The sequence below is a fragment of the Amphiura filiformis genome, chromosome 9 (assembly GCF_039555335.1).
Source record: "Amphiura filiformis chromosome 9, Afil_fr2py, whole genome shotgun sequence".
Lineage (NCBI taxonomy): Eukaryota > Metazoa > Echinodermata > Ophiuroidea > Amphilepidida > Amphiuridae > Amphiura > Amphiura filiformis.
In genome coordinates this window covers 70,084,951-70,101,985 of record NC_092636.1, presented here as the reverse complement: position 1 = coordinate 70,101,985, position 17,035 = coordinate 70,084,951, and the positions used below count along the sequence as shown (strand labels likewise).

Genomic DNA, 17,035 nt, shown 5'->3' with positions numbered 1-17,035 from the left:
TCCAATTGCATCCACAATCTGTTTTGGTATCCCATAGGCTATGAGGATCTGTAGCATCTTGCCTCTGTGAATAGTATCGAAGGCTTTTCTGAAGTCAATTAATGTTATAATGGCTGGTAGATTTTTAGCCTTCTCTCCTTCTATTATCCTTCTAAGAGCCAGTATGTGGCTGACAGTTGTTCTTCCTACTCTGAAACCATTCTGGCTGTTTCTCAGAAGTCTAGCAACTTCGGGTCTTATCCTGTTGAGTATCATCCTATTGAAGGTTTTGGCTACTATTGAGGATAGGCTGATGCCACGGTAGTTACCTCCTCGGTATCCTTAGGTATCCTGACTTCGGTATTGGGATTATATTTAGAATAGACCATTGATCAGGCATTCTTTCTTTCAGAAATTCATCGTTGCAAAAACCTAGCACCAGGTCATCCAGGTCACATCTCGTTAAGACTTCTGGTGTGATGCCGTCTTCTCCACTACTCTTTCCTTCTGCTATTGCTGCCTTTGCCTTTGTATATTCCTATCCATCTGAGTATCTCCTGTCAGCTGGCCCCTCATTGACGATTTTCTTCCAGTAATGTCATTAATCAGTCTCCAACTCTGACTGTGTTTACAGTTGTCATGTGCCATTTCAACTTCTCTTAACTTGGTGTTGAGATCGTCCTCTATTGCATGATTATAGGCTCCTGCTTAGTCAGACTTTGCCTGGTTATAACTGAGCCTGTTGTCTTCTGTTGTGCTTTCTTGATATGTCTCATAAGCATCTTTGATTTTCAGTCTTGCTGATGTTACTCTGTGATCACTTGAGAAGCACGCCTTCCTGATTTTCTTTCCAACAGGTATTATCTTCTCTGTTGCTTCTGCAGTGGCGCTTATAAATATCGTTCGGTGGCATTTTCATCAATATCTTCTAGAGGTTGGAATCTGTTGCGTACCTCAATTGTATATTGCAGCTTGTTATCAGAGCATAAAACCCTCCAGTCGTAGTGTTTCTTTCTTGGCAACGCTTTGCTCTTTCTTAGACTTAGACTTAGTCTGATCCTTGCTGATACGATCCTATGATCAGATCCTATGCTAGAAAAGGTGCTATAGGCTTCAGCGTCCAGCAAGCTGTTCTTCCACTTCTTCCGAATCAGAACGTAGTCCAATTGGTATTTGCTTCCTGTTGGGCTCATGCACGTCCACAGCTTCCCTTTCCTCTTTCGGAAGTAGGTATTAGCGATTACAAGTTTTTTTCTCAATTGCTAAATCTACCATATATTTTCCATTTCTGTTGGTTGTGTCATGATAGGTAAGATTTACACCTACTGTTCCAACTCTACCATTGAAGTCTCCTACTATTACAAGGACATTGTGAGCTGGGATGGAATCGATGGCTCTTCTTAGGTTGTCATAGTGTGCTTCAATGTTGTCTTCATTGTCCACGTTAGTTGGACAATAGGTAAATATAACTGTTGTTGCAGGGTTACCCTGAAAGTTGGCAGATAGGATACGGTCTGTGTGTTGTGTCACGCTAGCTAGTGAGCTTTTTGCATTAGAACTGAGAACAATGCCAACTCTGCCAGTTGCTGCACCTGCTCCATTTCTGACAGCTGAAGTTGTAATTAGCGTCTGGCCAAGGATGTACTCATATCTGACTGGTTCTTTGTGGACTATGCGATGTTCCTGTATCCCCAGTATGTCTATGTTGTATGCCATTAAGCTGCACACTAGTTCCTCACTGCATCTTTGTTCTCTGATGGTCCTCACATTCATGGTGGAGATTGTTACAATTTTCCTGCAGTTCATAAGGTTACTCCTATTGCCTCCACACTTATCAGTCTTGTCCCTTCCTTGCGGCTTTGAGGACAAGCCATCATTTGATTTCTCAAAATCTGTGTCAGCTCCAGGAGTTGGTGTTTTTGTAGGGACTCTAACCCTAGTGTAGTTTAGGTTTGCTGTCATAGTTTTTCTTTTGCTGATTAATTCTGCGGTCGCAACTCCTACAGAATGGTTTAACATAGGAGTTTTCCTTCTCACAGTTGTCCTGTGGCCGATGTATAACGATAAATCATTTAATCTACGCCCTCCACTCCTATCACGTCTGTCTCCAACCAGATATGGTAAGTTGGATCCCTGCTTGTGTTCACTGACCGTATCCATAGATTATTATGAACGCCCTTCTGTCGGAGACAAGAGATTGCAAGGTAGGACGAATCTCATGTCTTAATGCTAGAGAGGGTGCAAAAAAGAGCCCTCATGATTATTCTTGGTCCAGATTATCTGTCGTATGACCATGCTCTTGAACTGTGCAACCTCTCCAGCCTTCAGGAAAGGCGTAAAATGCTTTGTGTTAAATTTGCCATTGATATCTACAAGTCTGATGAGTTCAGTGCCTGGTTGCCTTTACGAGTTAAAGATAAAGTGCAATATTCTCTGAGAAATGCAAACCATTTTAACAAAATCAAGTGCAGAACCAATCGGTTTCAAAATAGTGCAATTCCTTATCTTGTCAATTTGCTCAATGATCTCTTGTAAAGTGCTCTAATTTTAATCATGTTGCTGGCTAACTGTTTTTATATTGATGTGTTATTTTTCCACATTCTTGATATATTATCTCATTGTATTGTTGTATTGAAAGTGCAGGTGGGGTGGGAGGATAGGCTATCTTATGTGAGTTTTGTTGGTGTGAGGACTCTGATTGTGGTATAATTCAGGATGTGTCTAGTGTTTTGATGAGTGGTGTGGGTGTGCAACTGTTGTGAGTGGTTATGTGTCCTTTCAGTGTGCTGTTGTGATTTGAGCTGTGCAAATGTCGTGTGCTTGTGAGTAGTCTGGGTTGGATTTCTTGGGGTGGATTATAGCTTGTTTTATTTTCGTATGGTTTGTGCTATAGGGTTTGCTGCAATATTTTGTTTATTTATTTTGTTGTTCACTTTTATCATATTCTTTATTGTGTATAATTATATGTGTTTTAAACTTTGTAAACTTTGCTGTAATTTAGCCTACGGGCTACAATGCATTGTGCTAATAAACCACAAATGAATAAATGAATGAATGAATGAATGAATGAATGAATGAATGAATGAATGAATGAATGAATAAATGAATGAATGAATGAATGAATGAATGAATGAATGAATGAATGAATGAATGAATGAATGAATGAATGAATGAATGGTAGTGAACTACCTCGACTATTTAACCCATAGCTGGGGCTTGGTTGATGAGCGCCAGGGCATGTCCACACGCCGGTGGGCCTGCACGCCGCATCTCTGGGGCCCAAAGCTGCTCCGAGATAACTTACAGTTTCACCTGGGGCCGTGGGGTACCCAGTTACCGTGTGTTGTCTCTGGGAGGCACTGTAAGAGTCTTGATGTAGGAAAGACTATGTACTGGCAGGGGAAGGCTTACGCACTTTGCTTCCCCTTTCACCTTACGGCTAGCCAGCGGCAGAAGCTGAAAGCAGAAATTGCAAGCACTATACTACATGCTACATGCTAATACTAGTCTACCTCGCTAATGCACTAGACGCATCACAACACCCTGTGTCCAGAGGACACCAACACACACACATGCATTGTAGGTAATCTCCTTGGTATGCTTGGTTGTCTCACTTAAAGCCTTCTCATCAACCAGTGGAATATTATACAGCTACATGTATATTTACAACCTGGATTGTTTATTATGTGTCACGTTTTTTATGGGGACTTAGACATGTTAGTGATTGCTTCCTTGTTCTTACTTATGGAATTTAAGCTTACCTATCACTGCTGTGTGGAAGAAGACATCTCCATTTGCTTACTTGCTCAGGCTATCATAAGCACCTAGTGTGTTTTTTGGTGACTATTCAGTTCACAATGAAGCATTCTTTGTGTCTTCAAACTCTTGTGGGAGTCGTGGCTTTATCGTCTCTCGTGTGTATGCAAAAAAACTCCTAATTGATTGACATTGACGCCATTCATAACATGGGGCTATTCACCAAAAGTTCCATGTGGTATCCTACCTATCAACTTGTCTCACAGTAATCACATGGGGCTTCTACAAACAAACCTCCTTTCCAGCCTACGATGTTCACGTTCCTATAGATCATCCATAAAATTGACCACTCGTAAGGATACTCTGCAGTTTCTTCCTGTGTTACTGATTATTCAAGCATCGGACACAGAAACAAATCCTGGGCCTATTGACTTCATGTTTGACTTTTGCAACCTACCCTGTGATCCATCAAGCCAGAGAATTATCATTTGTGATGATTGTACTAGCCATTATTACCCAGACTGCATCTCGATGCCAAGTCAATTGCACAATATTTTAACAAAACCTAATGCCTCCTGGATATGCTCATGCGGAACCTCAAATTACAGTACCTGCTTGTCAGACAGTTTCTCTATGGAAAGTTCCAACCACTATGAGGTACTCTCATCTCTCACTGATGGCAACTTAACATCCTTGCATGACATTAGTGATCCTGGTTTACCTCTGGATACATCATCACCCAAGAAACCGAAGGTGTCGCACAGGAGTAACAGTACCCTCAAAGTCTTAAATGTTAACTTCCAGTATTCAGGCAAAGAAAGCTAGCTTTTGGAATGTTATTGACTCTCGCAACGCAGATGTAATAATTGGCAGTGAAACATGGATAAACCCAGACATTTATAACGATAAAATCCTACCACCTGATTACACCACTTATCGAAGAGATCGTTCCGATGGATATGGTTGTGTCCTCCTGTCTATTAAATCAGATCTGATCAGTCAAGAAATAGACATGGGTTCAGAAAGTTCTTGTAAAATTGTTGCTGCCAAAGTTGAACTTACCAGCAAAGATCCCCTGATCATATGTTCAGCCTATAGACCTCCTAATGATAGTGAAGAAAACGCATTCAAGCTGTGGTCTACCATCCCCGACCTTGTTCATGACAATCCAAATGCTATGGATTGGGTTGGAGGTGATTTCAATTTACCAGATATAAGTTGGCCAACAATTAGCATCATTGATAACAGAGTTAAGCGATCAATCAATGAAACGTTCATCTCAACTATTCAAGACCTTGGACTTGAACAGATTGTTGAATTCCCAACCCGTCTTCAGAACACTCTCAACTTGTTTCTTACAAATCGTGCAACACTGGTGAACAAGTGTGAACCATATCCTGGTGTTAGTGACCATGAGATCGTTGTTGCATGTAGTAATACAAATGTAAGACGTCAGAAGCCAGTTAAAAGAAAGATCTTTATGTGGAACAAGGTGGATTCAAATACAATCAAACACAAGCTGTCTAGTTTTGCAGATGAATTTATATCAAACTTTGACTCGTCAACTCCCATTAGTGATTTATGGTCTACCTTCAGAAATCAGTGCATGAACGTAATGGATGAGTTGGTTCCATCTAAAATGCCATCTTCCCAGGTTCACCAACCTTGGATTAACTCAACCGTCAAGCGTCTTGCAAGACGCAAACAAAAAGCTTACAGAAAGGCAACTAATCATGAAGATGATTGGAGCTACTGCAAGAAACTCAAACGCATTGACCAGCAGAAATGTAGACACGCTTACCATAATTATGTACATGACTGGGGAGAAATATTGATCAGAATCCAAGGACATTTTGGAGATTTGTACAGGGAAAACCATGTGACAACAATGGCGTTGCCCCGTTGTATCAAGATGGAATTACCTTCAGTGACAGCAAAGTGAAGGCCGAGATTCTGAATAAGCAATTTACATCAGTTTACACAAAGGAAGATACCAATAATCTACCTGATCTTGGCTCATCACCTTACCCTAAATTGCCTGATATCACCATTGACTGTGAAGGTGTTCTGAAACTTCTTCAAAATCTGAAGCCGCACAAAGCTACTGGCCCAGATAACATCCCAACCAGATTGCTCAAAGAATATGCAGATGAGCTTGCACCATGCCTGATTTTAATTTTTCAAGCTTCACTTGCTCAAGGTGAAATTCCAACTGACTGGAAGTTTGGGCATGTTGCACCGATTTTCAAGAAGGGAGATAGACACAAAGCATCCAACTATCGTCCTATAACTCTCACATCTGTCAGTTGCAAATTATTGGAGAATATCTTGCATGGTACCATCATATCACACCTTGAAGATCACCATATCTTATCAGATGCCCAGTATGGCTTCAGAAAAAAACGGTCGTGTGATGCTCAACTGATACGCACTGTTCATGATTTGGCAAAAGGATTGAATGAGAGACAACAAATTGACGCAATATTATTAGACTTCTCCAAAGCCTTCGATGCTGTGCCACATAAGCGCCTCCTTCATAAGTAATCTCATTACGGGATAGGTGGTAATACCTTGGCCTGAATTGAGGACTTCTTATCCAATCGCTCCCAGCGTGTTCTACTTGAGAGACAAGTCTCATCTGTAACATCTGTAACATCTGGAGTCCCGCAGGGGTCCGTCCTGGGCCCCTTGCTTTTTCTGTTTTTTATCAATGACTTGCCAGAGTGTGTCACATCAACCACGCGCCTATTTGCAGATGACTCTCTGCTCTACCGAGTCATCAAAAGTCCCGACGATGACAGCTTGTTGCAAGAAGATTTAAACTGTCTCCAGACATTGGAAAAGCAGTAGGGTATGTCATTCAATCCTGATAAATGTGAGGTCCTGCGTATTACCAACAAGCGATCTCCCATTCACACCACTTATTCACTTCATGGCCAACATCTAGCCTTAACAATCAATTCCAAATACCTGGGAGTAACAATCAGCTCTGACTTATCCTGGAATGCTCACATCAACACCATAACCAAAAAAAAAACAGACCCTTGGTTTCCTGCAGCGAATGCCAGCAAATGTCCTCCTGACATTAAGAGAGCTTTGTCCTCCCATTTCTTGAGTACTCATCATCTGCCTGGGCACCCCACACGCAACGAAATATCCAGAGCCTGGAAGCTGTACAGAGACGGGCAGCACGATTTGTAACTAGTGATTATCGCCGTACCAGCGTCACTGACATGCTTCAGTCACTGCAGTGGGATACACTACACCAACGGAGGATGAGATCGCAGGCGGTGATTTGTTACAATATTGTAGCATCTATGGTGTATATTCCAGCTGCTGACTACCTTACCATCAGAAGAGGCAGGAACATTGACTCACTGAGATGAGGCTACAGTCATAAGTTCATCCAACCACATGCAAGAGTTTTAGCTTTCCAGTACTCGTTCTTTCCATATACCATCAAGCTATGGAATAATCTTCCTCCGTCCCTCATTGCAGCTCCGTCCGTAGAAGCATTTCGGCACGGACTTGCTAGCATCCAGCTTCCATAATTGATGACGCTATTTTTACTCGCACGAAGCACTGTATAATTATAATAAACTTCCTTCACGTTCATCACTAGCACTTTTGTTCGCCTCGCCATGTTAATATTCAAGGTCCAGCAATACTCAATTCTGAGGGATGCACTGTATCTAATGAAAATGAATAATGATGATGAAGACACAAATCATTGAGGTAGGAGGGTGCAATTTCATTTTAAACTTAAAACATCATACATCCAGTTAAGAAAATAATGCGGTCGCTTATATTCATGAAGCCTAAAGTACGTAACAGGTCGTTTATATGAGTTCTGTATGGTACACTTAGTATAATTCGCATTGCCGTGTTTTGGAGTTTTTGAAGCTTATTTAAATTTATTACACTGCAGCTATTCCAAATAGTAATTGCTTAATCAAAATGTGGTAAAACCATTGTGTTGTAAATAGTAATCAGTGAACTTCTTGGGACAAACGGCTTAACTCTTCTCATGACTGCAAGACTTGCACACACTTTACGACAAATATTGTTGATCTGCTCTTTCCATTTCAAGTTAACATCAATTTGAACACCAAGATATTTGAAACATGTGACATTTTCAATCTCAACATTATTCATATACACTGTAACATGATCAATTTTACTAGTTTATTGATGTCAAAGTTCCAAATCAAGAAATGTTATGTTTTTATGAAGTAGTCTATTTCCCGGTCAACTTGCATGGAACTGGTACGAAACGACAAACGTCTTATGCATGTCATCATCGAGTTAGTGTGTCCATTATTTATTTGATGTCTTCTCCAAACGTTCTTGTTGCGTATGTGTAATTTGCAATTCCATTCATTATCCTCGTGTATGTATACGTAAATGACACAATAAAGACAATATTTGAGGTCTCAAAAAGTTTACATGTAGATTTTTTATGAACTAAGTTAAAGTTAACATATATATATAAATATCTTTATAAATAATCTGTGTACCCTCTTCTAATATTACTGTGAATGTCAAGTACACAACTTGTTTACTTAGCCCTAATTCCACACATTTCTAAGTAGTCTAGGAGCAAGGGGTTTGAAAATTGGTCGAGTTAATACTTCTCAATAACTATAGGTCGTAGAGAGCACAAACTATATATTTTCTTAATGCATGTCATCAGACGAGTAATTTGATATACCTCGGAACAAGATCAACGCATTTGTAATTTTTTACCCTTGTGTGACCTTTCGTGACCTCTAGCAAAAAAAAAACTACCTAAATCCACTACCCCTAGCAGTAATCAAGAGGGTCTATCCTAACACCTCATAGTAACAAATATTAGGACCTAAGACATAGGTGTTGAACTCAATCCTTAATAATTAAAGCCCGTATGAGATTTAGCTCCTAGACTAAAGCAACAATGGCATAGCCTAATGTATGTAACGCGAGGTTCTTGATCGTGCATTACACAGCGTTTTATTCTGAACAAACTGAAACTGAAAATTGTTCAGCTTCATTTCGAGATAATATGCAATGTTTAATTTATCTTTCTTTTTTGTAATACGTTCAACCATGAACAATAAATATAAAGTAGTTTGATAGTTTGATACAATAGTTTGATGACACTCGTAACTTACCTTTCTTTTAAGATATGAAGTTGAAACTTAAAAGACACATGCAAAAGAAATCAATTACTAACGTGTGAACAATTGACATCGTTTTGCTGTAACATCGCAAAATGCGGTTCATTCTCTGTTTATTCTACTTTTAAACTGTCTAGTTGGTACAGACTGAGTCAAAAAGAAGTAAACTCATGTTTGAGGGGCTGTAACTAGAGATTTGTAAGGAATCTGCTATAAATGAAAATATCATTGGAAAGTGCAAACACTACTTGTCTAAATAAAAAAAGAATTGTTGCAATTGCTCACAGCAAACTAAAGTTATACTTATTTGAATACAACCACCCATTTTTGTAGCTGCACATGGCTGATTGATTTTCATCCATTTCAATTTCGACGAATCAGCAAAGTGCTAACAGGATTTATTGTTGAAATGACAACTTTTGCTTGCTTTTAATTAATATACAACAAACAGAATGTAACTCCATGATGGTACTGTAAATGGTAGAGATACCAATTCAGGTCTTTACGAACGATCCGGCAGAAGCTTGATTGGGGAATGTTGGGTAAAGGATTGCGTCTTGAGCTGATCTTTGGGTCTTGCTGTAACACAAGTCTAACTCCAGCAATGTTCACTTGTGGTCTAGCAGTTCTATACTGAAGCTTCCGGCTGTCTGTTCCTTAGTGTCCCATGCACATTGAGCTTGTTGACATTCTTATATAATGTTCCCTTACATGGAATCCGATTGGCTGTGGGAAATTGGAGACGAAAAAAAGACACTGAACTTCAGTGGGACTCTTAGTTTCATGATAGTTCGTCGACAGAAACGTGCGCCCCCGTGCGGTAAATTATGGTGCCATGTTGTCATTTGGCCCGTTTCATTATAATGTAGTGCAATGAGGTAAAATTCCTATTGACAAAAACCTCTAACATGCGGGAATTATTGATCGAAACCACACGTAACTTTATTTGCATTTGAATATCGCATCTTACCAATCAATATAATAGGTACTTAGGAAGTGAAACCGTGTGCAGCTACGAAAATGGGTGATTGTATTCAAATGAGTATAACTTGAGTTTGCCGTGAGCAATTTAATTGCAACAATTTCTTTTGTATTTAAAGGTATAGAATTTGCTCTGTCCAATGATATTTTCATTTTTCTCAGATTTCTTACAGATCTCTAGTTACATCCCCTCAAACATGAGTTTACTTCTTTTTGACTCAGCCTATATAGTCGGCAAGGTGTTGGACTTCTACGTACGTACGTTAAAAGTAACATATCACTAACGATCATTGCGGTTCATTTCTGTTCACTTCTATGCAATTGTGGAAACAATCAACGGATCTGAACGGTATTGCTCGAAATTCCAAGTTCTGTGCAAATACGCCGAAAGACGTTTTGGACACTGTTAATATTTTCATGGTGAATGATTGATTCCGTTTCATGACATTGTTCCCTACTATATTATATAACGAGGGCTTAGAGCAAGAACTAGCAAGAATACGCATGGTCACTTAAACAGTTAGCATGGTTAGTTAGATGCATGTGACCATGTACATACCCCCAAAGTCACTTACATTATATTATAGAGGGCAGAATTAACCGTCCATTTGTTGCCGGAATTAGTAACATGTAATTGTGGGCATAGCTAGTTCTTGCTCTAAGCCCTCGATAATTTCCGTCACATAACTCTGATTTGTATAGATGTATCTATGTAGCTAAGAATGTAAAAATCTTTTCACTAACGATATGTCCATCCTCTTAGCGGCTTCACATTTGAAGGATGTAATCAGCTCGTTTATCTCAGGAAACTTACGATTTACACGCTTCACTTGCTGCAGTAAGTACCCAAATGCGTACGCATCTGTCGTTGGTGAATATACAGCCTGGTCTTTGAGTATTTCAGGAGGTATCCACCCACGACTCTTTTGAAATTCACAAATGTCAGCATCATTGTCTAGTCCGTAGCGCTCGCTGTTTTCTTGAGTTGGCTCCACTAATGTTGCTTTGCCAAAATCTATGATGCGAGGGACATGGTTACTGTCTATCAATATGTTGCTTTCGTGGAGGTCATTATGAACAATGTTGTAACGCTTCATCCATTCCATACCGGTTGCTATGGCTTTCATGACTTTCGGCCACATCATACGATCTGCAGCGTTAAAAATTACATAATATTAATAAGGAGATTTTGATTTTCCAGTGTACAAGGTACTCAAGCCACTCATAATCTCACGCGTTTGGAGCAGTGTGATCCAGTCAATAAACCTCTTTTTTTTTCATTATACAGGGTGTCCCAGAAAAAATTACTGAGTGAATAAATTTAAACGTAAGTCGAGAATTAGACATCAGAATCAAACAATTTTAAGTGTAGCGCATATCCTATTTTAATGTGCATCACGTACGAAAATTTTATTTGATTCGGTTGACTGGTTGCGAATAAATTAACGATTACATAATGCGCACATCAATGCAGTTCATTCCAAGTTTGATCACAGGTGCTTTTTTCATACTCGGTTACCGCTTCCTGAAGTTTGTGTATCTCATTAAATTTAGTCCACATTATCTATTTTATAATCCGACGGTGTTATGTTATGCATGCTTTCACTGAAGATGAATAACAGCTTGTCCGAGAAAACTTTGATTTCTACAATGGGAAGCTTTCAAACTTGAATTCTTTAGGTTGTGCAAATATGTTATATTTTAAATTTCCAAAGAACATTTGAGCCGAGAATGACAATGATCAAGTGCTTACAGTTTACGTATGATTTTTGATACCATGCAACATTAATGTTGAAGTTTTAAAAGATTTAAACTTTGCATTACAATTTTACGAAATATTGTGTGAGAATTTTTTTAAGCAAGCTGGAATTCGTTTATGCAATAACATTCTTTATGCAACATTAATCAACATTTAACATTAACGAAAAAAGGTATTTACAAGTACCGAGCATCATCTTACATGCAAGCTTTCATTTTTAATATCGAGCAGATTTTCAAATTTGAACAAAACCTAATTAAATGTTTTGCAAGAAACAGATTCTTTAAAAAGAACGAAAAGCATTTCACAGAACAAAACATGAAGCCCATTGACAGTTAACCACTATAATAGTGCGCATTGTGTTGAATGATCTTTTCTTCAAACTTGGAATGAATTGAATTGACGCATGCGTTATGTAATCGCTCATTTCTTCGCAATCAGTCAACCGATTCCAGTAAAATTGACGTATAGGATGCAGAATAAAATGGGCTACACGCTGATATTTAGAATTTTGGATTCTGATGTCTATTTCTCGACTTACGTTCAAATCTATTCGCCCGGTATTTTTTTCTGGGACACCCTGTATAAGTACGAGGCAAACCTGAATTGCTTTCTTAAATCCAAAACCCAAAAATAACGTCAAAATAGGACAAATATAATGGTTTTAACAGTGATTATAAATGTTAAGTTCATGAGTGCCATCTGTTTTTATCTAAAATGAACCAATGTGTCAACAAATTAATTATTTCTCATTTAATGAAATCCAACTTGAATAAATTCAAATCTCGCTTCTGTCTGTTAAGGACATGGATTTAGTATTTTCGTTATTAACGATTTTATTGCATTGCTAACTGTTTGGAAGGAGTAATACATAATTATGCTGGAAATGCGCTCACAGATTGATAGTCAAAATAGCCATCTCAATATTCAAGCTTTCTTGTTCGCCCAACAACTTGCGGGTTTTTTTTTCATGTGATTTATTTTGGTCGACATATCACCTCCATCCCCTTATTGTATGTATGTGGGGGTGGGGTGGGGTGTATGTGGGCGTGTGTATTGGTGTGTGTGTGTGTATGTATTCTATGGGTATGTATGCATATATGTGGGTATTTATGCATATGTATATGGATTTCTATAAGCCCTGCTCAGATACCCACTTACTAGTGCCTTTTTATATATTATTTTTCTTTCTTGGGTATCTCACCTCTCTCAGCCTTCGTATCTTTCCTGAATAGAATTTGCCACAGACTGTGTCCACCAATGTATTCCATAACTAGTCTGTAACTGTCGTCTTGGATGACTACTCCTTTTAGATTACAAATGTGAGCATGTGATGGCATTGCCATCATGATTGAAGCTTCCCATATGATGGAGTCTTCCCATTCCTGTTTGGATCTTCCTTCAGGACTTCTGAACTCTTTCACTGCAACTCGCTCACGAAGATACTTACAAAATGACACTTTGGAAAAGGTACCTGTTCCAAGTGATTTGACTGTGTTTGACAATTCTGTTGGGGGTATTTCAGGTAAACTTTGTTTTAGCATCTGTTTTGAATATTGCCGATCTAGTGGTGACAAACGTGATCCCTGTGAATGAATCACCATGTGACCAATTCGTTGGCAACGTTTACGTTCTTCTTCGTTTACTCTTATTGTCAGTCTTCTGTTTTTATTGGTGATTTGCCTAGATTTCCGTCGTAGTCTCTTTATGGTAGCACATAACCTCTTATTCTCAAGTTGAAGTCGTTTATTCTTCTCATTGGCCTCTTCTAAGGCTTGCCGGTAATTCACATGTTCAGTTTCATTATCCTCGTCTACATGTTGACCATCGCATAGTTCTTCAACATTTTCATTTACTGGATCTGTTACCATCAAGTTATAATAATGGTATACCGGATTTGGTATCTTGCGTGATTTTCCAGGCTTATGTCTCACCATTTGTGGAAAAGCATTCTTAAACAATCTTGCCCGTCCAATAGAAGAATTGGGTCCTTCGGGAAAATTATCCCGAATATAGTCCAGAACATAGGAAACCGGGACTTTGCTCGCCTTCCCGCTAGGCTTGAAATGTTTGCGCAGTTTATGAACTATCGATTCCATGGTACAAAACAAGTTATGAGAGTCAGAACTTCAGAACAAAATGGTACATGATCGTACGCGACGGATGTAATCCATAACCATTATGACTAAGAATATTTCCTGAAAAGGTCCTTCTTGCTGTTATTGATTTGCTGAAATTGAGTGGAAATTATAAATATTTAAGACGAATGGCATGTTAAGAGTGGTGACAGTTGATTTTTGTCAATGCCGCTGGCATGAGATTACAATGTGAGTATTATACAAATACAACATGTTTTAAGTCAAAACTACTGGTCCCTCGGTGTTGGATGATTTGACTACTTCCCGATGATTTGACTACTTCCCGAATTATTTATTTATTTATTTATTTCACAATAAGTAACCTGCTCAATAAAAATTGATTTTCAGCAGGGCCCTGCTTAACGTATAAAACACAGTTTTACATGTGTAATTGCACAGGCGCGGGGAAGTAGTCAAAATACCGTACTCGGACGCTGGCGTTATTAACCAATAAGATGTCTGGATTACCTAATAAATATTTATGAGGTATAGTAAAGGCCTATAACTTATTTACCTTATAGTAATCGCAAAGTAATTTATGAGAGCCCAATTCCCCCTGCTGGACGCTCAAGGGGCATAAAAACAATACAAGTAAACAAACATAAAAACATGACTGTAAAAATTACATAATTGTACGAGCGTCATTCAATAAGTTCTACCTCCATCATCACATCTCTGTTATCTTAGGTGCCAGGATATTGAAGTTACTTATGGTTATACTCTTACATCTTGCCTACACAATAAAAGTTATTTTTGATTTGAAAGGTCGCCAACATCATTACAGGTTTATTTCTGAAAATGATTAAATTGGTTTATTTTTGTTAAAATACTTAAATCAATATCTAATGCTTGCAGTTTTACTGGGTATTGTGAATTTTGCACAACAAAACTGATACATGTTCAGAATAGCACACGAATTGACCCTTTTCAATAGGTTGTTGACTTCGAACGGATCAGCACTTGTTGGTTCAAGTCATATTAATAGGTTCATAGGTTAAAATTAAATAAGCCTTATGCACAGTTTTTGAATTTTGGAATCATATAGGCCTACAAGGTTATAAACAATCTGTTTACCTTATTTTCATGTAAAGATGCATCCATTGCTTAAAATATGACATAATTACGAATTACCCTTAAACGTGATCTAGTCAAAATTTGGCAAATTTCACTGACATTTGTGTGTCTGCTGAACCCTTTGATGTTTTATTCTCATATAAAACATGTTTCATTTTGTTTTGAAATCCCAATGTATGTCAGGGAGTTGAAACATGACCAAAATATTTATCCTGAGTAAGCAGTTGGGCATCTTGAAAACATTTTTATGGACATTATATAAAGCTAAAATATGATGCTTACTAAACTTTTGGCTTCAATTTTTAACCGTTTCCGATGTACCAAATCTGTATTCGCTTTAAACGACATATCATAACAACCAAAAATCACATTTTTATTAAATAACTTTTATTTGTGTAGCCTCGATTTAAGATTAAAGTATGTGTAATTCCAATAGGCTGGCACATAAGATAGCAGAGATATGATGATGGAGGTAGAACTTTTGAATCGTATATACACATTTACATGTAATATAGGCCTACACATTGCACTACAACCATGTTGTACAGTACCACGATAACAACAGTATAACAAGCAAGCATGCATCGGTGCAACTTATTATATTTTTTAACTTTTTTGCAGTAAAATTACTTTAAAAATCATTCGCAAAAGTCCTTTCACCATATTTTGCAACTTACAAATCTTCACTCCTGTCGCATCTTTGGTCTTCGTACACGAGGTATCAACTTGTTGAGAAGATTGAATCTTACAGAAAATATACCTCGAACTTAATACGTTGACAAATCGAAGTGCGATGTGTTATGTTATCAGGCATTACTTTCATTTTTGATTGTACTCAAAACATTATTGTCTTGTATTGAAGGTCATCGCGTACTCACTTTGAACTCTAATCAACCGATGGCTATAATTGTTGTACAAGGCTCACTCAGTCATTTAACGCGGCTATACAAACGATCGAATATGGTGTTGAAATGAACAAAATTTTGAGTTACATTTAATATAAAATTAATTTTCTCAGCCAAATGAAAAGCAATCATTTTCATTTTTTCAGTAAATGTCAGGAAAAAACTATAATGCTTGATACAGTTTTGTGTGGGTGGGGGTGTGTGTGTGTGTAACCGTCGTCAAGAACCCCCTTTACTTTTGGTTTTATTTCAAATTATGTTTTATCCATCATTTATGGCAAATTATTATTTCCATCATAGCTATGTAAAATTATGGTTTTGCATTTGTTTTGTTTTTATTCTCACTCCAATGTTTTGATTATATTCAGTCAAAATTGCTTTGTTTACATCATCATGATAGTAGTGGCATGCACCTAGAATACTTTGCACTTACCATGTGATTTTACCCCAGTAACAGGGAAGTTGCCTAGTAACCGATTGTGATATAAAATTGGATGGTTTGAACCCAATGCTACACATTTATTGGTCGAGCTATGAGTTTTTAAATATTGGACGAGACGAAGTCGAGTCCAATATTTTAAAACTCATATTGGGTGAAAAAACCATCCAATTTTATTATTATTATGTTTTCAAAATCTTTACTTGTCTTGAATCTCTTTATGGATAAATTATTGGTCTGTGTTTATCGTAGAACTCTAATAGGTTCGAAAGCATGCAGCTTCCAAGTTCATGGCCAGCAAAATATACAGTACCGGTAATATTCGGTGCAGCTGCAATATTTGAAGGATTTACCAATGCTAGCAGTAGAGTCTAAAGAGACTGACACCTGTGGCACTATGCTGGTTTCATACTTTCCTGCCGCTTGCCGCTTTGCTGCTCAAACTGCAACGATTTTACTGCACTGTGCAGTCGCACCAGCTACGGTTACAGTACTTAGCAAGCCGAGAATCACTCTACCAGTTTGCCCAAAGCGACAGATCGCTAGGTCTAGGAGTTGAATTCAATTTCAGTCAACTCGGGCGCTGCGGGGTGCACCGCTCAGTCCGACACGCCGCTAGTCCGACACGCCGCTAGTCCGACACGCCGCTAGTCCGACACGCCGCTAGTCCGAATTTGAAAAACACTTTTTTAGTCCGACACTCCGCTAGTCCGAATTTAAAATACACTCTGCCAGTCCGACACGCCGCTAGTCCGAATGTGAAATGCAAAGCGCTAGTCCGACACACCGCTAGTCCGAATCTGAAAAACACTTTTTCAGTACGACACTCCGCTAGTCCGAATATGAAA

At 38.4% G+C, this 17,035-nt stretch overlaps 1 protein-coding gene across 1 annotated transcript in view; it reads right to left on the bottom strand.

The window, feature by feature from the left end:
• Positions 1-15,649, bottom strand: part of LOC140161401 (uncharacterized) — a 30,282-nt gene extending 14,633 nt beyond the window's left edge. Inside the window, exons 1-3 of the mRNA XM_072184917.1 lie at positions 15,521-15,649; positions 12,836-13,861; positions 10,687-11,022 (exon numbers count right to left, since the gene is read on the bottom strand). Coding sequence (XP_072041018.1) covers positions 10,687-11,022; positions 12,836-13,730 — 1,231 coding nt within the window. The 5' untranslated portion in view covers positions 13,731-13,861; positions 15,521-15,649. The remainder of the gene's footprint in view (positions 1-10,686; positions 11,023-12,835; positions 13,862-15,520) is intronic.
• Between the last annotated feature and the right edge of the window lie 1,386 nt (positions 15,650-17,035).